We start from the raw sequence: 22,159 nt of genomic DNA, 5'->3' as shown, positions 1-22,159 counted from the left end.
TCACTACAGATTAGTGCTGGTCTGTGCGCCCCCCGCCGCCCACCTGTTGTTCCGGCATGAGCAGAAACAGGCTGGGAAGACGAGAGAGTCCCCCACTTCGCCCTCCCCGATGCCCCAGGCTCGGTGGCAAGGAGCTGATCATGTGGGACAGGCCCAGCTGAATCTTACAGCGGGTCCTTGCTGTCTTCGCCCGGTTGGCTGCCCTGCCGATTGGGGGTGGGTGGGTAAAGCTGGCTGAAGCCTCCAACCACGTTTCTGAAAATCCACATTCAGCTGCTCCTTGGTCTCAAACCTGAGTGTGGCAGCTCTTTGGGAGAGCCAGGCACGCTAGGGTGTGGACACCTTCCTTCCCGTCTCTGCAGCAGTCCAGTGCCCCCAACTCCCCTAGGCCTGAGCGCTACAGACACCCCTGGGCCTGGCAAGGCCTTGTCCCCAAGGATCTGGCCTGGGGAGGAGGGGACCGGGCCTGGGGCAGATCTCTCGCCTGTTCAGGGTGGCAGCCCTTGGCCTTCTCATTGTGGTGGTAACTCTGGGGCTTCATGGCTGTTTGACTGCCAGGGTGGTTAACTCTCGCACCGCTGGCTGGAGCGTGCAGCAAAGGGAGTGGCACAGCTGGTATTAAAAAGGCCTGTGCAGGCTGCATGGCAAGTGACGTTGTATTTTGGCCTCCTGTGTGGGCAGGCTCTGCCTAGGGCTTGGGAGAGCTCCCCGCTTCCTTTCCTTGCTGTCTGGAGGGCGTTACGTGAAATGAGTTGGTGGGTCTCAGCACGGCAGCATCTCTGTCACCAATACCACCACCTTCATGGGGACCAAGACCCCTGGCTGGCCACTGGGGCTGAGGGCCCAGGGAACAACTGGGCTGTGGGAATGGAACTACCCTGCCCCCAGGGCTGCCTCAGAGCTGGGCTGAGGCCAGCCAGCCACGAGCGGTGAAGGATGCTGGCCCTGGGTAAAATCTATGGGGCTGCCTTTCTGAGGTGAGGGAGGACAGGCTTTGGGGGGGCGGGAGGAGACGGGGGAGAAGCCCTGACTCCTGACACCCCGTCTCTCCCCGGCAGGACCACAGCAGCAGCTACACCTTCATCCCCTACGTGGTGACGGCCCAGAACAAAGTCCTGTGCTGCGACGCCAGCACCATGAAGTGCCTGACCGAGCTCTTCCAGCCCAGCTTCGACGTGGAGGCCTTCTTCACCCCCCTGGCGGGGCGTCTCACCAAGCTGCTGGAGGGCACCCCCACCAGCTCCTGGTACCGCCCCGCTGGCCAGGCCTGCCGGGTGGGGGGGGTTTGGAGAGGGGCAGGGAGGGTGGGCGTGGTCCATTTGGAGCCTGAAGGGTTGAGTTGCTACCCCAAGTGCGGGAGCCTGAGAGGACAGGCCCTTACCTCCCGTGGTCGCTGCAGGGAGCCATCGCTGGGGTTGCCATGGAGCCCAGCTTGGGCTCAGCCTGCCCTTCTGCAGGGCACCTGGACTGTGGTGTGTGTAACTCCCAGGACGTGCCGGCGTGGCAGGGACCGATGGCACAAGGCGACTCTCCTGGGGCGAGTGGAATGAACGGCCAAGCCCAAGAGATTGGCCGCCTGGCCCTGGGGGGACAGGAACGCAGGGCGGGGGGCTGTGGGGGTAGGGCTGTGCCCCTGGCTGCGTCCTTGGCAGAAGAGATTGAATCGCTGGATCATAAGGCAGCTGCCTCTTCAGCCTGAGCTTGGAGGCAGCTGAGCACCCTGTGTACATATCCCAGCCACCCCCAGGGGACGCGGGGAAAGTAGGGGGTTGTAGCCCTGCCCTGAGCAGGCTAGTTCTGGCCGGGGAAGCACCTTCGGATGCCCCAGGTTTGATCCCCGCAGCTGATGACCTGCCCAGGCGCAGCCTTACAAGGAGTGGTCCGTACGGGGAGCTGGGCTGGGCAGATGAGCCTCCCAGGGCTGCAGGTCCAGGCGGGTTCTCCCCTCCCCAGCACCATTCTCGGCGAGCGGCCCCGTTGCCTCTGCTGCGACTCCCACTGAAAACAAGTGCCGCGTCCAGCAGCAAGGCCAAGGGCACGAGGCATCCCGCGGCGCCAACGCGCTGGCGTTCCCGGGGCGCTCTGCAGCCTGGGAAGTGGCTGCTTGGAGCAGGCTCCGTACAAGAGCCGGGTATGAGCACTCCAAGGAGCTCCGCATCCGGCCAAGGGGCTCGCCACGGCACACGTCAGCCCCTGCCCTGCCCGAGCCAGGAGCAAACCAGTGGGCCGTCGCGTCTCTCCCCTTTCTCTGTCCCCTGCACGGTGCAAAACCAGCACTTAGCAAACGCTTGCAGCCTGCGGTTCCCCACGCTTGTGTCCCGTTAAATAGCCTGGATGTTGGAGATTGGCTCCCTCGCCTTGCAGGGTGTCGACACTTCCAGGCCAGTCCCGCGAGCTGGGAGGAATGGGGAGGATGCCGGGAGGGGCTGAGCCGATCTAGTGTCGAGGGCAGCTCTGCCAAGCACCCCAGCTGTGAGTCTTGCGCCACACTGCTTTCCTGCAGCCTGGGGGGGGGGGGGGGGGGGGGTGCCTGCGCTGGAGCTGCAGCTCTGGACTGTGATGCAATGGCTCAGGCACTGCAATTTCCTGTCTTTGACAGATGGCTCAGGCTTCAGAGAGCAGGAAGGAAGCCTTCCCCCTCCTGCTGGGGAGATCTCAGTCATAGGAGTGCAGGCTGGGAGTGTGTGTGGGGAGGACAGTGTAGGCTGGGAGTGTGTGTGTTGGAGGGGGGCAGTGCAGGCTGGGAGTGTGTGTGGGGGGGGAAGTGCAGGCTGGGAGTGTGTGTGGGGGGGGGAAGTGCAGGCTGGGAGTGTGTGTGGGGGGGGAAGTGCAGGCTGGGAGTGTGTTTGGGGGGGGAGCTGTGGGTGATGTAGGGACGGCCCAGGCCTGGGAGAGGTTGCAGGGGAGCTTCCAAGCCAGTGGAATCTGCCTTCCCGCACTTGCGGGCTCTGCTGGCATATGGCCCTGCACTATGACCCTCCCGACAGCTGCTGTGGGTGCGGTGCACTCCCAGGGAACCAGCGCAGGGCTGTGTGGGACGATGGCAGAGGGGCCCAGGCTGGGGAAGCGGGGGGTGGGGGTAGCCCTGCAGTCATGCTCCGGATCTCCCAGGTCTCAGCGCTGGGCTGTGGGGTCTGCGGCTGTCTGAGCTCAAGGGTCCCCACCAGGGTTCCTTCTAAGAGTTTCCATCCGGGAGGGGAGTGAGTTTTGGCTTGTGCGCCCATCAGGGCCGGCCTTAGGCCGATTCCCCGGCGTGGGGCCCCGCGCCCAGGGAAACAGTGCGTGCGCCCGGGGGGGCCATGCATGCATTGTACTCCTGGGGCACTGCGCGTGCGTCGTGATATCCGGGACGCACGGCGCACGCGTCGTGGCTCCGGCACGTGACACATGTGCTGTGCTGCCCAGGGCCCCGCGCATGTGCGGCCCCACCCCCGGAATCGGGCCCTTCGCTCCGGAGAGCCGGCCCTGGCGCCCATATTGAGGTCACAGGCGCAGGTTCAGATGGATACCACCGCGGCATTCGTCAGTCGCGCTGCTCCCCGAGGAACTCTCCCAGTGCAGAGACTACAGGCTGGCCCACCCTTGCTGGGATCCAGAGCTCTGCTCACAGGCAGCGCCCCCCCCCCCCCCCCCCCCGTGCGGAGAAGGTGAGACGTGCTCCCCCCCCATTCCCCCCCAGGGAGCGCTGATCCCTGGGCCCCCTGTGTGCAGAGCAGGGGCTGTCTCAGGCTGCTCCTTGCAGGGCTGGCTGCAAGTTGCTGCCTGTGGCGGAGGGAAGCTACTGACAGTGCCCAGAGTTTGCAGGGAGTGGGATGCTGGGGGTGGGGCAGCGACATGTGAGGAGCCTGAGGGGAGGAAGCCAGCAGCAGACTGGGGGAGAGGGGGCGGAAGCAGGGGGCTCCGAGGGCAGTGAGGGGGGGGAGAGAGGTGTGGGAGGGAGGGAGGGAAAGGGCTGCAGGGGGCTCCAGCCCCAGGAGCAGCTGCACTGCAACCTGGAGGCCTCCCCTCCCCCAGCGAGCCCACCAGTGGCAGCTTACTTTCCAGGAGGGTGAGTGCTGCTGCACTGCCCTGCTGGGAAGGTGGGCGGGATTGAAATTCTTTGTGCGGACCCTAGAGCAGGGGTGGGTGATAATTTGGGGTGGGGGGGCACTCCAAGATTTTGGAAAGTGGTCAAGGGCCACACTTTTCTGTGGAGGAGGTGCGGGGTCTAGGATGGAGGCTGGGTACAAAAGGGCGCACCGGGTAAGGGACTGGGGTGGAGGAGAGGGTGTGAGGTCTGAGAGGGAGTTTGGTTGGAGGGAGGGGTTGTGACCTGGGTCAGGGGATTGGGGTGCAGGGTGTTTGGGTGCAGGAGAGGATTCTGGCCTGGGGGAGGAGTGGAGGAGGGAGTACAGGGTGTGGGAGGGAGTTGTGACTTGGGGCGGGGGATGCAGAGGGTTTGGATGGTGACCAGGGGTGAGAGTTGGGGTGCGGGAGGGGCAGGCTCTGGCTGGGAGGCGCTTACCTAAGCATCTCCTGGCCAGCACCCCCAAGGCAGGCTGGGCTTCCTGCCTGCTGCAGCCCCCAATCACTTTGATCTACAGGCTGTTCTTGCCATGTGGCTATCAGCTGGTGGAGGTGGGAAAGGCTTGCGGGGCGGGGCCATCCCCCAGGCCAATCTCTCAGCTCCTATTGGCTGGTTGTTTCCAGCCAATAGGAGCTGAAAGATTGGCTGGGGTCAATTCCTGTTGGCTGGTTCTTTCTGGCCAATAGGAGTTGTGGATTGGTCTGGGGGCGGGGAGATCACAAGAGATCCAGAGCAGAGAGCAGCTGGACTGCGCTTTAAACCCGCAGCAGCTGTGTGCCTGAGTCCCGGCAGGGTGGTCCATGGGCCGTATTTTGCCCAGCCCTGTCCTAGGGGGAACTTAGGCCCTCACCACAGCAGAGCGGGGGTGTAACGTAGTGGGGATTGTATCACTCTTGTAGGCGCTGTATTCACTGTGTATTTGTATTGGATGTGATTCTGCTGTCCTGGGCTGTTCTGTAGTAACCCTGTGTGTGTCTGCCTCAGTTTCCCTGGGGTCTCCAACACTATCTGGATGAGGCAGGGAAGGCTGGGCATGACTCACTGTGGAAGTATGTTCAGCCTCTCTTGAGGACCAGGTGACCGCTGATAACCGGGAATCTGAACAAAGGAGGGGGTGGGGCTGCTTGGAGGGCTGGGACCAGTTGCTGGGTGGCAAGAGTTTGTTTTCGGGTGGCTCATGGAGAAGGGAGTCTAGCTGAGGCCAGGGGCCGGTCAGGGGCCCAGTGCCCTGGCTCTGGGCTGCCCTCTCCTCAAGATGGATTGTACTGACTGCTCCTGGTTCCTGCAACGAGGAGTCTGTGCTGCGCTGTGTCCCAATAAACCTTCTGTTCTGCTTGTTGGCTGAGAGTCACATCTGGATGGGGGTGCAGGGCCCAGTGACTCCCCCATACTCCGTGACAGGGGGTTGCCCTCCCCTCACCCCCCCCATGGCGACATTTCCCATGCAGTTCCTGTCCCCTTGCCCTAGCGTGGCCTCTCTGGCCCCTCAGCAAAGAGGTGGGGGACTTCTCCGTATGTGGTGACTTCTTAGTTTGTGAGATCTGGGTCCAGAACTGGACAAGCCGGAGCCGGGCAGAGGCCCCTGTGATCCCTCCTGGGCACTGCTGGGGGTGGGCCAGGTCCCTGCCACCTGCTCTCCAGGGCTCTGGCCTGCCCATTGACTGCACCAGACAATGGGACTTTCACCCCTTTCCATGGAGAGGCAACTCCACCTCCCAGGAGACTTCACTGCCAGGTGAAGACCTTCCTGCTCTACCTTCTCCATAGCCCAGCTCTGCTCCTGCCGGGCTGTGGCGAACGCACCAACCTCGGTGAGAGGTTGTGCCCTTCTGTGACTTGGTCTCCCTTGTACCCTCTGGGTGGAGGGTTGCGTGGCCCACGGGAACTGCCTCTCACCTGGGATAGGTGAGATCTTGTCCGGCGGCTAAGCGGCATCCTCTGACCCCCATCAAGTGGGCTTCTTCTGCCACCGCCGAGTGCCCCCTGGGGCATGTGGGCGATCATCCAGCCCCGCCAGGCCTACGACCAGGAGCGGGCTGCACTCAGCGCTGCGCGTGGCTCTTTTCCAGCGGCTATTTCCGGGAGACGATCCGCCAGGACATCCGCAAGGCCCGGGAGATGTACAGCGGCGAGCAGCTGAGCCGGGAGCTGGCAAACATCCAGCAGCGCCTGGACAGCGTGGAGCTCCTCAGCCTGGACATCGTCATGAACCTCTTGCTGTCCTATCGGGATGTGCAGGTGAGCCGGGCCCGTCCCGCACCAAGCGCTGCTTTGGTGCCCGAGGTGGTGCCAGCATGTGGCTCTGAGGAGGTGACCGGCCCGGGGTCACGGACACAAGCTGGCACGAGGCTCCCCAAGGGAGAGCTGGACTCCATGGTGGGTTTCCGGATGTAGCGCTTGGTGAAGGCCCCATCCTCGGCCAGCGGAGTTGGAGCACTTGGGTGTGTCGCTGCGGCTGGCTGCCCAGTGGGCTTTGCTGTCACAGGCGGGGGGCAGCCCTGTTGGAAGAAGGGTGTCCTACAGGACACCGGAGCTCTGCAAGCCCCACCGCCAGCCCTGGCACAAGAGCAGTTTCCTTGGGTGCACCGGGACCGTGGGACGTGTGGCCAGCAGGAGCTGTGACCTGAGTGGCACGGTTTGCCCACCCCACTGCCGAGCCCCCCCGGCACATCGCCCTGCCCCCGGAAAACTCCCGGGGAATGCAGGCGGCAGCCTGCTCTCCCTAAGCCCTGGCGTCCCCCGCAGGATTACGATGCCATCATCGCGCTGGTAGAGACGCTGCAGGCCCTGCCCACCTGCGACGTGGCCGAGCAGCCCAACATCCGCTTCCACTACACCTTCGCCCTCGAAAGGTGAGACGCCGCCTCGGGGAGCAGCAGGCCCCGCTGCTGGCACCCCTGGCGCCGGGTCACCTGGCGGGGGCGGGGCGGGGTGCGCGGATGCCGGTGCTGGGATGACAGGATCAGAGTTCGAAATCCTCTGCACCAGGCAGGTGCCGACTGGGCTGCGTCAGGGCCAGCGAGCCCGGCCCTGCCCTGCCTGGGGGTAAAAGGGGAGATCAGTCCCCAGGACCTCCTCAGCCTGTCAGGAAGGCGGTGACCCCTGCTGGGCGACAGAGGAGCAGAGCTTGGCCCCGGCTCTCTCTGATGCGCCTCACTGTGCCATGGCTGAGTGCGTGCAATGTCTGGGCAGGCGGAACCAGCCCGGGGACCGGGATAAGGCCCTCTCCGTGCTCCTGCCAGTAGTGGAGCAGCCGGAAGGGGCAGCGCCCGACCTGTACTGCATGTGCGGCCGCATCTACAAGGACATGTTCATCAGCTCCGGCTTCACGGACACGGAGAAAAGGGACCGGGCTTATTACTGGTGAGAGCCAGGCCGGGGGACCTTCCAGCGGGGATGGGGTGGGAGGGTGGTGCTGGGGAGGCTGGGGCGGGGCCCTTGGGCCAGCGGGGTTCTGAGCACAGACACGTAGCTTGTTTGGGGGTGCAGTGGGCAGTGTGGATCTGTGGGTGTCTTTGGGCTTGACTGAGGTCTGGACACCCGAGTCCCCCACTTCGGTTCTTGGCAGGGACAGTGTGAGGCAGATAAACCAAATATATGGAGTCTTCCAGTGACCCTATTCGCGGCAAGTGGATTTTAGAAACCCTCCCCCATGGCACCTTGATTGTCCTAGCTCCCCTGGCTTTGGGATTATTGCCCTTTCCCTGCCACATATCACTTGTTTGCTGCCCACCACCCCAGAGGTGGCTGCATTTCAGCCGTGCTGCCTGAGATCCAGCCCGGGGAGTGTTTCGTCGCCGGCGGCTCAGCGTGTTTGAACTCCCCAGGTACATCAAGGCCTTTGACGCCGAGCCGAGCCTCCACTCTGGGATTAACGCTGCCGTCCTACTCATGGCAGCCGGGCACCAGTTTGAAAGCTCCGTGCAGCTCCGGCAGATAGGTGAGTGGCTCTTCCCCTGCCCTGGTGTGCGTGGAAAGCCCCGGGGCCTCCTGCGATTGTCACAGGCTCTCCCTGGGCTCCCGGCGATGGCCCCAGCAAGGGCTGGAGGGGACGTGGGGTTTGTGGGCTTGTCTCTCCTGCACAGTGTGGCCAGGAGATGAGGAACTGGGGGGGAACCTTTGGAATCTGGGGGGACGGGGCCCTGTCTGTCCCGGCTTCTCTCCCCTGCTCGGAGTCCTCAAGTGGCCAGGGAGGGGGAGTTTTGTTTGCTAGAGAGGGGGCCAGTTCTTTGTGTGGGTGGAGAGCCAGGTGTGCCTGGGGGTGGGGCAGTGGGGGGGACACTGTGCCACAGGGGTTTGGGCTGGGGCTGGGCAGTTGGTCAGCAGGATGGGGAAGGTGGATGGGGTGGGCCTGCCTTGCCTTCCGAGGTGGAGAGGAACCATCTCTTTCCCCCCCCCCCCTCCCTCCAGGTGTGAAGCTGAGCTGCTTGTTGGGCCAGAAGGGCAGCGTGGAGAAGATGGAGCACTACTGGGACGTGGGCTTCTACCTGGGCGCCTGGATCCTGGCCAACGACCCCAGCAAGGTCATCCGGGCCTCGGAGAAGCTCTACAAGCTCAATGCCCCCATCTGGTAGGGGGCAGAAATATCTCCGCCCGCTCAGCTGCAGTACCCAGGCCTGGGGCGAAGGGCTGTGCTCCAGGAGCGGGGCGGATCAGTGTCTGATGGACTCTCGGGCGGGGTTCAGCCTGGGCAGCTTATGGGGCAGAGATCTCCCATGGGGGCCCCTGCATGGGAGGGTTCGGGTGGGCCGTTGCCTGAGCAAGCTGAGCCGCCTTATGGATCTTTCCCAGGGAACCGCGGGAGAACTTGTCCATCTTGGGCATGTGGGCCACGGTGGGGCTCTGCTGGAGGCTCGTCAGCACCCAGACGCCATTTCCACGGTCGGGCGTGGGAGACAGTAGCACAGGCCGGTGCCCTCCTGCACCCTGCGATCGGTGTGCCGGGAGGTGTGATGGTTGCAGTGTTCCCTGTAAGCTGGGCATTTGTGCAGCCCAGTGCCCCCCCCCCCCAGCTGATTAGTAGAGTGCCCACAGTGAGGTGTTGTGTTTCTGTGTGGTGCACATGCCTCACTGAACAGCAAAAAAATTATTCCGCACGTGGATGGAAAAGATTAGAGAGAACTCTGGATGGTCCCCCTGTATAATGAGCAGCCCAGCATGTTACTTCCAGGCCTAAAGGAACTCCAAAAGAGACCCCACGTTTTGCCCCAGAGACCCTCCAGACTTCGGCAACCTTCCCCCACAGCACCGGACAGGCGGGGAGACAGGTGTGCTTCCATCTCTCTCTCCGCCCCGACTCTCGCTGCAGGTACTTGGCCTCTGTCATGGAGACCTTCCTCTTGTACAAACACTTCAAGACCTGCCTGGAGAGCACGGCGCCCAAGCAGGAGCAGGCTGACTTCTGGATGGGCTTCCTGCTGGCGTCCTGCCAGCCCTTCGTGTCCACGGAGCACTGCCCGGTGAGGAGCCCGCTGGTGCGCGGCACGGCTGTCTCGGTACAGTGGCTCCGCGCCGGGCGTCCCGCCGCACTGCTAGAGCGGCCCCTGGCCTGGTGTGTGCCGACAATAAGGGACAGTGCGGGCAGAGCTAGCCCATGTGTGGGGATGTCAAAATGCGGTTAAAAACGTAACCGTGTAACCGCTAAAAGTCCCAGCAGGCTCTGCAGCACACAGCATAAATAAGCTTTATAAGGCAGAGCCCGCTTTGAAGGAGGCTTTGCTGAGGGCTTTTGCCACTAAAGGAGCCCCCCAACCTCCCGGGCCCCCCGTTATCCCAAAGGTGCCAGGTCCAGGTTGGGTGAGGGTGGGGTTGAACCTACGACCTGTGGTTTCTGAGGTGGGAACTAATCTGAGCAGTCGATGGAATTTCCATCGAGTACTTGACCGGTCGATAAGGGGTGGGGTGGGGCTCGCTATCCCGGCTGCGCCTCTGCCTGCTTCAGTCCCCGCTCGCGCCGTTTCCCCGCTGCACCACTACTTCCCCTGCCCCCCTGTAGGTCCGGTGCCGGGGTGGGAGGGGACTGGCTTTTAAGCTGGCTCCCCACAGCACCGGCTCCTCCCCTCCCCCCCTTGCTGCCTTTCTCTGATAGTTGGGATGGGGAGGGGCTTGGGCCACACCTGAGGAAGAGTCCAGGTACCGCTGCCCCGTCACCATGGTAACAGACCAGACAGATGGGCAGGGTTTCGATCCCCAGTGCTGCTGAGGTGGGGGATGAAGAGGGCTCCTGGCAGTGGGGAAGGGCAGAGCCTGGGGCTGGCCCTTGGCAGGTTAAAACGTGCCCCAGGGCTGAGGGCAAAGGGGGTTTATCTGGGAGGGATACGGGGGGCTCCTGGGGAGGAAGCAGGATCCTCGTGCGACTGTCGACACTGATAGGGGCCCTTTCCCCCAGCCCTGCCATGGGGTCGCCCACCCTCAGTCCCTTGGGGGTGCAATGGAAGGGGGCAGAGACCCTGCACCAGCTGGGGGGGAGACGAGATCCCACGTCCCTGTCCTCCCAGAGCATCACAGGCTTCTCCCCCACCCTTCCTTTGAATCACCCAGCCCGGGCCCCTGTCGTAGGTAGCTGGGATCGCAGGCACCTCTGGCCTAGCGGCTCCCTGGTCTGCCAGGCATGGGACGGGCTGTGGGGGGAAGATGCCCTGGGCTTCCCTTCCCCCCATTGTGTAACTGCCTTATGCTTGCACCAAGGTGCCTCCCTGTGTCACCAGTGGTCTAGATCCAGTGCAGCCCCTGGTGCACAGCTGGGGCAGGGGGCAGGCTGGGCTGAGGCATCGGGGAGTGCCCTGCAGGAGCCGGCTCCCCCCTGTCCGGTTGTGGCACAGATTTGGGGGGCCCGGCGGGGGTCCATTCTCTCTGGCCATACCAGCCCTTCCACTGCCCTTGAGCTCTGGCCCAGGTGTCTCTGGATGGGCCCATGAGCTCAGCGAGCCTTTCCCAGAAAGCTAGGACATCTTCCACCCCTGATGCTGCGTCCAGGGAGGTCTACCCCTCCCATAACTCTCTCAGCAAGCCCGGGGGTCTATCCTTCAGCCTCCCTCTCCGCCTCCCTTCCAGGTGCTGATTCTGGAGCTGACCAAAGTCCTGCAGCCCGCCCAGCTGACCGTGTGCCACGGCCAGGCTGAAAAGTCGGTGACGCTGTGCCATGCCTGCCCCGTGGAGGAGGTAGGGCAGCACGGAGCCCCGGAAGCAAGCCCATCCCTTTGCTGTCCCCGAGCCTGATGAGTTCCCAGGCTCCGGTTGCTCGTGCCGTGTTTGATGGGGTTTATTTTCCCCCTAGAGAGGGATCTCCAGCTGGACCTTTCCGGCGTCCTCCATCCGTGGAATCAGGTGAGGAGTTCATCTCTTGGGGTAGCCTCTCCGTTGGCCTCAGCACTCCCTGGTTGGCCTGCGTCCACCTGGAAACCGTCTCTGCATCCCCTGGAGAGCCTTCTTCCCCGGCACCCTCTTTGCGCGGGTGAAGTATCCATCCTGGTTCTCATGCCCAGGGCTAGCGGGGAGCTCATGGGTAGGCCTGGCAGCGAGTAGACCATGCTCCCCCAGCTGACTGCCTGTCCCTGAGTGGGTCCCTTGGCAGGCGTTCCGACTCCCCAGCGGCAGATGGCTCGAGGGGCCTGCCCATAGGCAGGTGGTGGGCAGCTGGGGAGGTCCTGTGAGGGGGCCTGTGCCGAGCCATGGGGCGGAGCAGCCCTGGAGGGGGTTCCTGGGCTAGTTCCTCACTGTGGGGCCCGACCCCCCCCCTCTCCCCAGCATCTCCAAATGCGACGAGCGCTGCTGCTTCCTCTACGTGCTGCACACGGCTGAGGATTTCCAGCTGTACTTCCCCACCCAGCACCACTGCCGCTGGTGAGCTGGGGTGCAGGGGCGGGGGAGGGGCAGGGGCAGACACACCCTCCCCAACACCGTTGCCGCTGGTGGGGGAGGGGCAGAGACCCCCAACACCACTGCTGCTGAGTGGGGGTGCTGGGGTGTGTTGGAGGTCGGGTGGGGGGGAAGGATCCACCAATGCCGCTGGCGCTGGGGGGAAGGAGCAGAATGGGGAGGCAGAGGGGCCCCCTAGCAGCATGGTGCTGAGAGCCTCGAGGTTCTGTTCCCTTGCCAGGGGAGGAGGAGCAGCTGCTCTGGGCTGTGGCTGAAGGGCGGGCAGCCAGGCAGGGAGCTGCTGTGGGAGGCCGGAGCCGGAAGAGGGGCAGCTATCCGGTGATGCCCTCTCTGGCTTGGGCCCTGCCCCATACGTGGCATTGCTGCGTCTGCCTGGGGGCAGGTGCATGGCTCAGCACTCACCCTGGGAGCCCCCCCAGAGGGCCAGGCAGCGGGGCCGTGCCCAGGCAAGCTCTCCCTTCTCTGGCGGCAGGTTCTGCGAGCTGATTCACTCCTTCGTGGCAGAGCTGACACCGGGGGGCGAGGAGGTGGGTGCCAGCTTGGATGAGGAGCTGGAGGTGAGTGCCGGGCGGGCGTGGGCCCTCACTTCAAGTGCATCGCTGGTGGGACGGTGGGGAGCAGCCCTTTCCTCTTGCATCAGCCCCAGGGCGCGGTGCAGGGGGGCAGTGTGTGTAGCCAAGCGGGTTTGGGCGCGACCCCCAGCCTCAGGGCGCGGTGCAGGGGGGCAGTGTGTGTAGCCAAGCGGGTTTGGGCGCGACCCCCAGCCTCAGGGCGCGGTGCAGGGGGCAGCGTGCGTAGCCAAGCGGGTTTGGGTGCGACCCCCAGCCGCTCTGACAGTGCTGTGGTCCATGCAGTACGACTACGAGTACACGGAGACCGGCGACAGGGTCATCCTAGGCAAGGGGACCTATGGGATCGTCTACGCCGGGCGGGACCTCAGCAACCAGGTGCGCATCGCCATCAAGGAGATCCCGGAGCGGGACAGCAGGTAGGAGCCACGGGGGGGGTCCCTTTATCATGTTTTGGGGTTTAGCCACAGGCTGTCACCCTGAGCGCCCCATAGCTCCCAGCCAGCGGGCGAGCATGCCCCACATGTCTGTGTGTGGAGCAGCCCTGGGGCTGCCCCTCCAACATTTGCAGTCTGCTGGTTTCACCCCACTCTGGCCTGCCCCTGCCCTGGTTCCTATTAGCCAGAGACCCCAGCCCGGCCCACACTTCCCCCAAGCGTCCTTTCTCGGGAGCATGCAGAGGTGCCTCGCTCCTCCAAAGAGAAAAGCCCGGCAGCTGGCAGCTTTCACCGGGTTAATGATCCCTCCACGGCCAGCGCAGCACTTGGCTGATTTGGAGTAGCAGTGAAACAAGTGAGTGTTACCCAGAGTCTGGGGGCCTTTGCCCCCTTTTCTAGGCCAGGGACTTCGGCGATGCCGTCTCCTCCAAGTGCCCTGCTGCGCAGAAAGGCGCCAGGGAGTCATGGAGAAAGCTCCATGCTGCTTTCTTCTCTGCCAATGCTTCCCGTGATGCACACAGATCTGTCCTGTGATTGCCCCTGTCCGGAGACATTGGCTTTTCTTTTGTCAGGAAACAGCCTGTTTCCCCATCCCCAGCTGGGTCTGGTTTGAACTAGGGATGTCCGAGTGTAATACATGGGTAGCCAATAAGCACGAGCTTGTTCATTACCCAAGCGGTTACACGCGGCTCCCGGTCCAGCTCCCAGGGAGCCAGCTGCTGCCACTGTACCAGGGCGTTCAAGGGCATCCGCTGTATCCGAAGCAGCAACAGGGCGCAGCAGCCAGCTCGCCAGAAGTGGAGCAGCAGGTTGGAGACAGTACTCACCGGGAGCTGGCTTAAAAGCTGGCTCCCAGCACGTGCTGGCTCCCGGGGAGCTGGCTGCCGCTCCAGCCTGCAAGTGCGTGTGACCACTGAAATTTTTCAGCAATTACAGGGTTAGCCCATTACCCGTATTTTAACATCCCTTGTTCGAACATGTTTTAGTCCCATATTTCCTGCCCCTCTGGGTGTTTACCATACACTCCTCACGCAAGAATAACTGAAATCGGGGTGTTCCTGGTTTTCTGATGGCACCTCACACGACCCCCGTTGGGTACAAATCCCACATGCGTGTGCTGGGGTGTAGCTGAAGCTCCTTGCCCTCCAGGTCTCTAGGAAAGTCAGGGTCCCCAGCAGCATGGCGATCCAGTAGGGTTGCCAGATGCTTCCCAAACATGGAAAGAAATAGGTTGAGCAAAAAAAAAAAAAAAAAAAAAAAAAGGTTGCTGTGCCTTTAAAACTTGCTGCGTTCCTCGCTCTCCCTGCCCCCACCAGACGCGGCAGGAGAAGAATGTCCCCGCCGGCCTTCCGTCCAAGAAAAACAAAATACTGGATGTTTTACACGTCCGGTATTTAACCGGACATCTGGCAACCCCTTTGATCTGGGGGTGGGGCCGCTGGAGGTGGATGAGTGTGAACAGATGTGCACTCTTGGCGTGCAGGAGTCCCAGTGTGAGCGCACTAGTGTCAGGGTGAGGAGGCTCCTGCCTACTCCTTGGCGTGACTCTCGCGTGTCTTTCCCGTCCTGCTGGGAGCAGACGGCGTTGCGGACTGTGGGCCACTGCAGGCCCCCTGCCCAGCTCTGGAGCAGGAGCAGGCAGGTTTTCACTCCTCTACTGCCTCTGTCCAGGTACTCGCAGCCCCTGCACGAGGAGATCGCCCTGCACAAGCGCCTGCAGCACCGGAACATCGTCCAGTACCTGGGCTCCGTCAGCCAGGACGGCTTCATCAAGATCTTCATGGAGGAGGTGCCGGGAGGTAGGCGGGGCCAGCGCGTCTCCAGGCTGGGAGCTGAGCCTGGGGGTGCCAAGGAGAGAGGCAGGTGAACCAGTGTCCCCCAGACAGAGCAGGGCACCCCAGCAGGGGACACGCTGACATCCCCACGTCTCAGCTCAGCTGCCTCCTAGCCCTGGATTATGGCCCGGAGTCTGCTAGGGGGATCCTAATGGCCTTGCAGTGCTTCCCCAGACCTATGGTGGCACCTGCCCTGCCCGCGATGCCCCGTGCTGTGCCAGCTCTGGGACTGGGGAGGGGTGGGGCGGACAAGGCTCAGTGGGGTTGTGCCCTGGCATCCCCATCTCCTTCCCCTCCCCCGCAGGGAGCCTCTCGTCCCTCCTGCGCGCCAAGTGGGGGCCCCTGAAGGACAACGAGCCCACCATCGTGTTCTACACCAAGCAGATCCTGGAGGGGCTGCGCTACCTGCACGACAACCAGATCGTGCACCGGGACATCAAGGTGAGGGGGCCTGGGCTCGGCTGCTCTCCCACCCTGGAAAGTCGGGGGCTGGGCTGTTGCAAGCTGAAGTCGCAGGGGGGCCCTGCCTTAGGGGATCAAGCAGTCAGGGGTCCCCAGGCTGCACCCACCCTGCTTTACGGGGCCTTCCCCGGACTGGAGAGGGACGATGGGCTAACCCAGGGACCCCCAACATCCACCACCCCGGGCTGCTCATCTGTGCTGAGTCCCAGGATGGCTTCTAGCACCTCTGTGGTCCCCGTGGGCCGCCCTGCAGAGCTGCTGGTCCCAGGCAGAGCCCCGGGCCTGCCCCCTGCTCTGGGTGTTCGAGCACATCCAGTCCCCCCCTTGCCCCCTCCATCTCACCTTGCGCCGTGGCTGTGGGGTGGATCCGTGGCCCTGCCCCACTGCGGATCCACCCTCGACTCCAGATCGGGGCCACGGGAGTGAGGGGTGGGGGAGAGAACATCCCACCTCTAAGCACTCGGCCCTGGGGGGGTCTCTGCAGCTGGGGCCTGGTCTGATGTGTTGAGGTGGGGGGGGGGGTCCCTTTGACAGGGAGACAACGTCCTGATCAACACCTACAGCGGGGTGCTGAAGATCTCTGACTTCGGGACCTCCAAGAGGCTGGCTGGGATGAGCCCCAGCGCGGAGACCTTCACAGGTGTGAGGGCCCCCCCAGCCCTGTTGGGTTGCGGCAGGGAGCTCCCCAGGCTGGGCTGTGGGAAGGGCCATTCGCCATCTGCCCCGGCTGGAAGGCGCTGGGGCCTAGGGGCATCCTTAGGTCGTGGCCAGAGGAGAGGGAAGGGTCTGGGAAAGGCTCGCTGGCTGATCTGGGGAAGTGGGGGGGGGCTCTGGCTTTCCTCAGTCACTCTGGTCTTTTCCAGGCACCCTGCAGTACATGGCCCCGGAGATCATCGACCAGGGCCCGCGAGGCTACGGGAAGCCGGCCGATATCTGGTCCCTGGGCTGCACCCTCATTGAGATGGCCACGGGCAACCCCCCATTCTTCGAGCTGGGCAGCCCTCAGGCCGCCATGTTCAAGGTGACGATGGGGCTCGCTGGTGGCAGCGGGGGCGGGCTCCGCTCATCATGGGGCTGGCGGGGGAGGGGTTATGGCTCCCCCCACACAAAGGGGGCGAGTTTCGCTGCAGCTCCCAGTGGCCGGGGGGGACCATGCCCCAGTTTGGTTGCCATGGATACCGACTGGCTCCTCGTTGGCAGCCACAGCAGGGAGACCCAGGCCGGACTGCGCCGTGGGCCGAGGCCCGTTGGGTGAGGTGGGAGGTGGCTGCCCTGCAGCCTGTGGGGCTAACTCAGTCCTTGGGGTGTGAGCTAAGAGTCAGGCCCCATGCCCGGCTCGGTGGGGATGGGAAGCCAGGCCCCTTTGACGGTTCCCTCCCTTTCCAGGTGGGCATGTTCAAGATGCACCCCGAGGTGCCCGACTGCATGTCGGGGGCAGCCAAGGCCTTCATCCTCCGGTGCTTCGAGGCAGACCCAGACAAGCGGGCGCCCGCCACGGACCTGCTGCAGGATCCCTTCCTGACGGCCCCCGGCAGGAAGAAAGCCAGGAGTCAGCCTGTGCTAGCCGCAGAGGAAGGCACTCCGGGGACAGGTGAGCTGGGAGGGCAGGAGGAGATTAGGGATGGGGGGAACCCTGGGGGCAGGAGGAGGAGATGGGAGGAACCCAGGGGGTAGCAGAAGGAGGAAGACAGCTGGGGGAGGGGGCGGGAGGAGCCCTAGGGGTTAGGGGGCAGGACATGGTATCTTGCTGGGTGGGCTCTGTTCCCTGGAGGAGCTACAGTAACTTGCCCTGTCTCCCTGCAGCCAGCACCCCTGCCTCTGAGCGGGCCCCTGCAGCAGAGGGAGCCAGCGAGGCCAGGAGCCCCTCCTTGCCCTTACAGGCCTCCAGGACGGCTGCCAAGGCAGACAGTGGCCCACTGGCCCGCAGCTCCAGCGAGGTGGTGCAGAGACGCAGCTACCTGGGGTATGGCTTCCCTTCTGGGGCTCGGGAGGAGGCTGTGGGTCTCCGGCCAGGTGTGTAAGGAGGGCACAGGGGGACACTGCAGCCCGATGGCGGCGTTCCCCACTTGTGCCCCCTGGCCGCACCTTGTGGAGGGACAGCCTGGCAGCCCTGTGTCCTCCCCCTCCCCCCATTTATCTCGGGCTGGCTTTCCCCACCCCTCCTGGAGCGGGCCTGGTCTCGGCAGCTCTCCCACACTGGAAAGGCGGGGGCTGGGCTGTTGCATGCTGAAGTCGAAGGCGGGGGCCTGCCTTAGGGGATCAAGCAATCAGGGGGCCCCGGCTGCACCCAAGGCCTGCCCCAGCTCCCCCACATGTAGGGCCAGGCCTAATGGGGCAGTGGCCTGGGTTTGTAGGGCAGGGCTTGGGTGACACCTGGTGGCTCTCTGTTGTCACTGCAGCTGAGTGTTATGCAAGTGGGTTCACATCCAGGCAAGTGGGGAGCACAGACGCCCCTCTCCTGAGCACCCCACAGTCTGGTTACACTGGGGCGCCTGGCGGGCTCCTCCCTGGGTTCACCCGCTGGCCGCCGGAAGCTGCTGCTGTAGCCAACGGCAGAGGCCTTGGGAGAGAGGTGGCGTGGAAGGGTTTTACCTCGGGATGCTTGGTCTAGGGCGAGATGGATTGAATGACAAACCCCCGACTGCTCCCCATGATCCAGTGGCGACCCCCCCAACCCGGGCATCCCTTGCACCCCAGGAGAGGGGCTGCAGCGCACTGAGGGGGATGTCCCGAGTCTCCCTGTCGCACCAGCCCAAAGGGGCTGCAGTGCTGTGGGGCGGCTCCCCTCGGGCATGTGAATTCCTGGGGCCGGGGGTGAGAGGACTGGCCAAGCTGTTCATGGTTCCCCTCCTCCATCCCCCCAGCGCTCCGGAGGTGCGTATCGCAGGGGGCTCGGAAGGGCAGCGGAGCTGAGTGCCCCAGGAGCCCTGCCAGGGACGCCCCTTCCCACCCCAGGCTCCTCAGTCCTGGATCCTCCCCACATGCCCCAACTTCACTGCATGTCCTTGCTGGTCCTGTGTCCCCCCAGGGCTCCCGAGGAGCCAGCTGGCTTGGACGGCAGCAGCTCCCCCGTCCCGGAGGAGAGCAGCGGCATGTTCCTGCTGAAGAAGGACAGCGAGCGCAGGGCCACCCTGCACCAGATCCTGACGGAGGAGCAGCCCAGCATCGTGGCTGCCTTAGAGGAGGCCCAGAGCCAGGTCAGTGCTGGCCCCGCGAAGGCTCGGCGGCCAGTCTGAGCTGCAGCGTGTGGGCCTGGCCCCTCTCCTGGGTGGGGCAGACAGCACGCGGCTCAGATCTCTCCAGTGCAGGTCCGGATCTGTGCGCCCTGTGCTGGACTCCGGGTACTCACAGGGAGCAGAGACAGGCCTGGTGCCCCCAGCTACAGTGTAGCCTGGTCATGGAGTGGAGGCTCTCCAGGAACCTTGTGGCCTTTGTGCTTTTCCTGGGGCCTGTAATGTACGACCTCTGTCCGCCCTAGTGTGTCCGAGACTCCTCCGCCCATTCAGCCTTGCCCCGGGGTCACATGGCAGCTTCCTGAGCACGGCACGCTTGGGCCCCGGGCAGGCGTGGGAGCCGCTTTGCTCTGGCACCCGCGGATTGAGCCTTGCCCCCTCCCCGCTCAGAGCTGGGAAGGAGCCAGGCTGCCCTCGGAGCACATCGCCAAGCTGGTGTCCTGCCTCAGGAGCTACATCCGCTCCCCCAGCCGCCGGCAGCTCGGCCAGGACCTGCTGGAGCTCCAGGCCCTGCTGCAGGTGGACTGCCTGAGCCTTCACCACGTGCAGGTGCCGCTCTTCAGCTTCCAGGACACGGTGAGTGCTCAGCCCTTCCCAGGAGCTGCTGGGCTGGGCCACGTCTCCCTCCCCGCCCCACGTGCTGGGTGTCCGCTACCTTGAACTCCTCATTGCTGGCCTGGGCAAACCACTGGTGGGTGTGGCCAGTGAGCAGGGGGCGGGGCTCCTGTAATCCCACCGGGGAGTGGCCGCTCGGTGGGGCCTGCAGGGCAGGGTCTCAGGCTGGCTCCTTCCTCTCCCCTCCCGGCAGGTGAAGCAGCTTCTGCGGCGGCACCAGATCAAGCCACACTGGATGTTCGCCCTGGACAACCTCGTCGGCCAGGCCGTGCAAGCGGCTTTCACCATCCTGGTGACAGGTGCATCCCGGGAGGAGGGGCAGGGGATGGTTCGCTGGCCGCTGGCTCTGGTTCTGCTCGGATCCAGCCCATGGGGAATCGGGCCGACGGGGGGCGGCTGGGTTCCTAGTGGAGCGGCAATGGATTGGCGGTGGGGGGGACCAATCGGAGTCCTCTGGGATGCTGCTACGGTGGCTCTCGTCTATAGGGACGGAAGCAGGAGGCTCCTGGCCAGGCCCAGCGCTCTCCACCCCCCTCAGCTGGCAAGTCCCATGGAGCTCTGTGCCTGAGGCTGCCGGGCATGGCCCTCTCTGGCTGCAGCGGGGAGACTTGCCCCAGGAAGCCAGGGGCACCTGCCTGGGCACAAGGGCATATAGCCCCAGGGGAAGAGAGGCAGCCAGATGCTTCTGCTCGTCCCAGTGCCGCTGCCTTCCCCACAGGGCAGCTGGGGGGCAGCACAGACCCCTGGGGTCCCAGTGCCTGCAGGCAGCCCTCGTGCTCGCTGCCCTCTGCCCGCCATCCCTATCCCAGGGCAGCCACCTCCCCGCTCACCTTGCTTCTCCTGGCACGCCCAGAACTCCGGGTGAAGCCGCAGCAGCGCCTGAGCCAAGCCCACGAAGGGGGCAGCGAAGAGGAGGAGGAGGAAGAGCCGGAGGCACAGGGAACGTCTCCTTCCCAGAGCCAGCCCAGTGTGGGGAGGGGCAGCGAGGAGACCTCAAGCTCTGGTATCGGCACCAGCACCCAGCAGGGCTTCCATCCCCCCCTGGCGAACTCCCTGCCACTCCTGGTGGAGCTCAGCCACCTCCGCGCAGAGACGGGCAGGTAGGAGCGCCCAGCTGCTCGGCCGGGTGGAAGGGAGCCAGCTGGGCCCAAGTGGTCAGCCTGGTACCCCCCAGGTACCAAGAGGGCACCCCCCACAGCCGCTCTCCCGGCTGGATCCGCACACCAGGTGAGGCCACGTCCCCAGGCCCACGGCGTTTGGATATTAGGATCCACGCTCTCAGCCGTGGCTCTGTAGGATGGCTGCCCAAGCTGGGGGGCAGGAGTGTGGGGATACAGCAAGGGCCCTCCCCCAGCGTGGCCCTCCATTCCCAGCCCCTCTGCCTTGTCCCCCCTGTGCGTGGCAGGCTGCTGGCGGTGCTGCTGGAGAAGGAACAGGAGTGGCAGAGGCAGCTGCACAGGGCGCTCCGAGCCATGGAACGGGATGCCAGGGTTCTGCGAGGATCCAAGCCCCTAGGTGAGTGGGGCTGGGGCTGGGGCTGGCCGGGAAGGGCAGGGCTAGAGGGAGATGGGCGTCTCTCCTTGGGTGCAGAGGGATCTCCCTCCCAGCTGACCACACCTCTGTGTCGGGGAGGGGCTGGGTTTGTCTCCCTTGGGCCACGTGGGCGGAGCCCTGAGAGGCGGGGGCGGGGGGCACAGCAGGTCCTGGAGCAGAAAGTGCCCAGAGCGGAGCTGGCTGTGAACCCTTCTGTCTGCACAGCCTTGGCCGCCCACCCCCAAGGGCCGCAGCAGGGGGCGGTGGACGTCCTCCTCGTTGACTGGTTACGGAGCCACGGAGCCGATGAGGATGCAACCCAGACGGTATGTCCCCTGGGCCATGTGGGCTGCCACGTCACCGCTCGGCCCAGGGGCCTGGGGCCAGCCCTGCGCCCCGACGATGGGTTCAGGGCTGCCGCAGGCTGGCTCCAGCAGGACGGCTCCTGCCCTTCTCCTCCGGCTCCAGCTCATTCCCCGGCGCTGGGGAAACTGGCTTCTGCAGGGTCCTGCTCTCCAGTGTCAAACCTGCCTCCATTTTCCCTCCCTTCCCCTTGGAGCCAACAGGCCGGCCCCCTCCTGCCTCTGCTTGCAGCTTCCCTCGCTGACCAGCTCCACCGCCTCCTTTCTCCCCCAGCTCCTGCAGCACGGCTTCACCCTGCCCGACCTGCTGACCTGTGCCACCCGTGACGACCTGCTCTACACCGGCCTCCGGTACGGCCAGGCTGCTGCCCAGCCCTCTTCCCCGGCCCCGAGGGCCTGTCCCTCCCAGCATAGGCGTGGGGGGGGGGGGGGGCTCTTCCATTCTCACCATGAGCCTGAGCTCACTGCCCTGGGCAGATTTCGCAGCAGCATGGCCGGGAAAGGCCCTGCGCTGAGGGGCTGGGGCGCTTCAAGACTGTCCCCTGGGCCCCAGATGGGGGGAGGCCACCTTGAGGGTGTTTGCAGCCAGTGCAACGCGGGGCCGGAGCTGGGGGCCTGTCTCACTCCTCTCTGTCTCCCCCTGCCAGAGGGGGGCTGGTGTGCAGGCTATGGGGAGCCATCCAGGAGCACCGGGACTCCCTCGCCCAGTCGGCGCAGCGGGAAGCCGAGTGAGAGACGGGCCAGCCGGAGCTTCCCTGGAGGATCAACCTCACCCTGTCACACCGGGCGGCCGAGCTCAGCTGGAACTGACCGGTGGGCTGCCCCCTTCGCTCTCAGCCCCCTGGCTGCACCGCCTCTGCCCTCAGGTGGCTCCTGCCATCGCTCTGCTGGGCACGGTGACCCGGAGCAGCCTCACGCCCACAGCTCTGCCTGACCCTGGGCCCACGGCTCATAGCAATGGGGGCAAAGGGGACCGTCGAGCCTGCCCATTGCGCTCGTGAGCCCCCCCCAGGAGGGGCCCAGGCCGGCTTTGCAGGACAGAGAGGAGAATGCTGCAGCAGGGCCCTGGGGCTTTGCTAACAGGACGGCCTGACTCCCAGCCGCTCACCTACAGCAGGCAGAGGAGTCCCCAACGCCACAATAAACAGCCTCCCAGCTGTGCCTCCGGC

At 64.6% G+C, this 22,159-nt stretch overlaps 1 protein-coding gene across 4 annotated transcripts in view; it reads left to right on the top strand.

Moving 5' to 3' along the window:
• MAP3K6 (mitogen-activated protein kinase kinase kinase 6) overlaps positions 1 to 22,151 on the top strand; it is a 30,618-nt gene extending 8,467 nt beyond the window's left edge. Inside the window, exons 4-29 of one of the 4 annotated variants that reach the window (XM_075909166.1) lie at positions 1,059 to 1,246; positions 6,136 to 6,304; positions 6,812 to 6,918; positions 7,259 to 7,429; positions 7,894 to 8,006; positions 8,477 to 8,636; positions 9,375 to 9,561; positions 11,120 to 11,227; positions 11,343 to 11,392; positions 11,813 to 11,908; positions 12,417 to 12,501; positions 12,799 to 12,932; positions 14,622 to 14,749; positions 15,090 to 15,226; positions 15,782 to 15,887; positions 16,111 to 16,268; positions 16,634 to 16,838; positions 17,051 to 17,210; positions 18,276 to 18,444; positions 18,871 to 19,056; positions 19,289 to 19,394; positions 19,949 to 20,195; positions 20,501 to 20,610; positions 20,854 to 20,954; positions 21,265 to 21,341; positions 21,638 to 22,151. In XM_075909166.1, the coding sequence (XP_075765281.1) occupies positions 1,059 to 1,246; positions 6,136 to 6,304; positions 6,812 to 6,918; positions 7,259 to 7,429; positions 7,894 to 8,006; positions 8,477 to 8,636; positions 9,375 to 9,561; positions 11,120 to 11,227; positions 11,343 to 11,392; positions 11,813 to 11,908; positions 12,417 to 12,501; positions 12,799 to 12,932; positions 14,622 to 14,749; positions 15,090 to 15,226; positions 15,782 to 15,887; positions 16,111 to 16,268; positions 16,634 to 16,838; positions 17,051 to 17,210; positions 18,276 to 18,444; positions 18,871 to 19,056; positions 19,289 to 19,394; positions 19,949 to 20,195; positions 20,501 to 20,610; positions 20,854 to 20,954; positions 21,265 to 21,341; positions 21,638 to 21,722 (3,543 nt within the window). In that variant the 3' untranslated portion in view covers positions 21,723 to 22,151. Of the gene's footprint in view, positions 1 to 1,058; positions 1,247 to 6,135; positions 6,305 to 6,811; positions 6,919 to 7,258; positions 7,430 to 7,893; positions 8,007 to 8,476; positions 8,637 to 9,374; positions 9,562 to 11,119; positions 11,228 to 11,342; positions 11,393 to 11,812; positions 11,909 to 12,416; positions 12,502 to 12,798; positions 12,933 to 14,621; positions 14,750 to 15,089; positions 15,227 to 15,781; positions 15,888 to 16,110; positions 16,269 to 16,633; positions 16,839 to 17,050; positions 17,211 to 18,275; positions 18,445 to 18,870; positions 19,057 to 19,288; positions 19,395 to 19,948; positions 20,196 to 20,500; positions 20,611 to 20,853; positions 20,955 to 21,194; positions 21,342 to 21,637 lie in introns of all 4 variants that reach the window. The other 3 variants (XM_075909164.1, XM_075909162.1, XM_075909165.1) reach the window with 3 other exon arrangements.
• Positions 22,152 to 22,159: the final 8 nt, after the last annotated feature.

This window comes from Pelodiscus sinensis, chromosome 25 (assembly GCF_049634645.1).
Source record: "Pelodiscus sinensis isolate JC-2024 chromosome 25, ASM4963464v1, whole genome shotgun sequence".
Classification (NCBI taxonomy): domain Eukaryota; kingdom Metazoa; phylum Chordata; order Testudines; family Trionychidae; genus Pelodiscus; species Pelodiscus sinensis.
The sequence above is the reverse complement of the archived record's forward strand: the minus strand, read 5'-3'. Positions and strand labels throughout refer to the sequence as shown.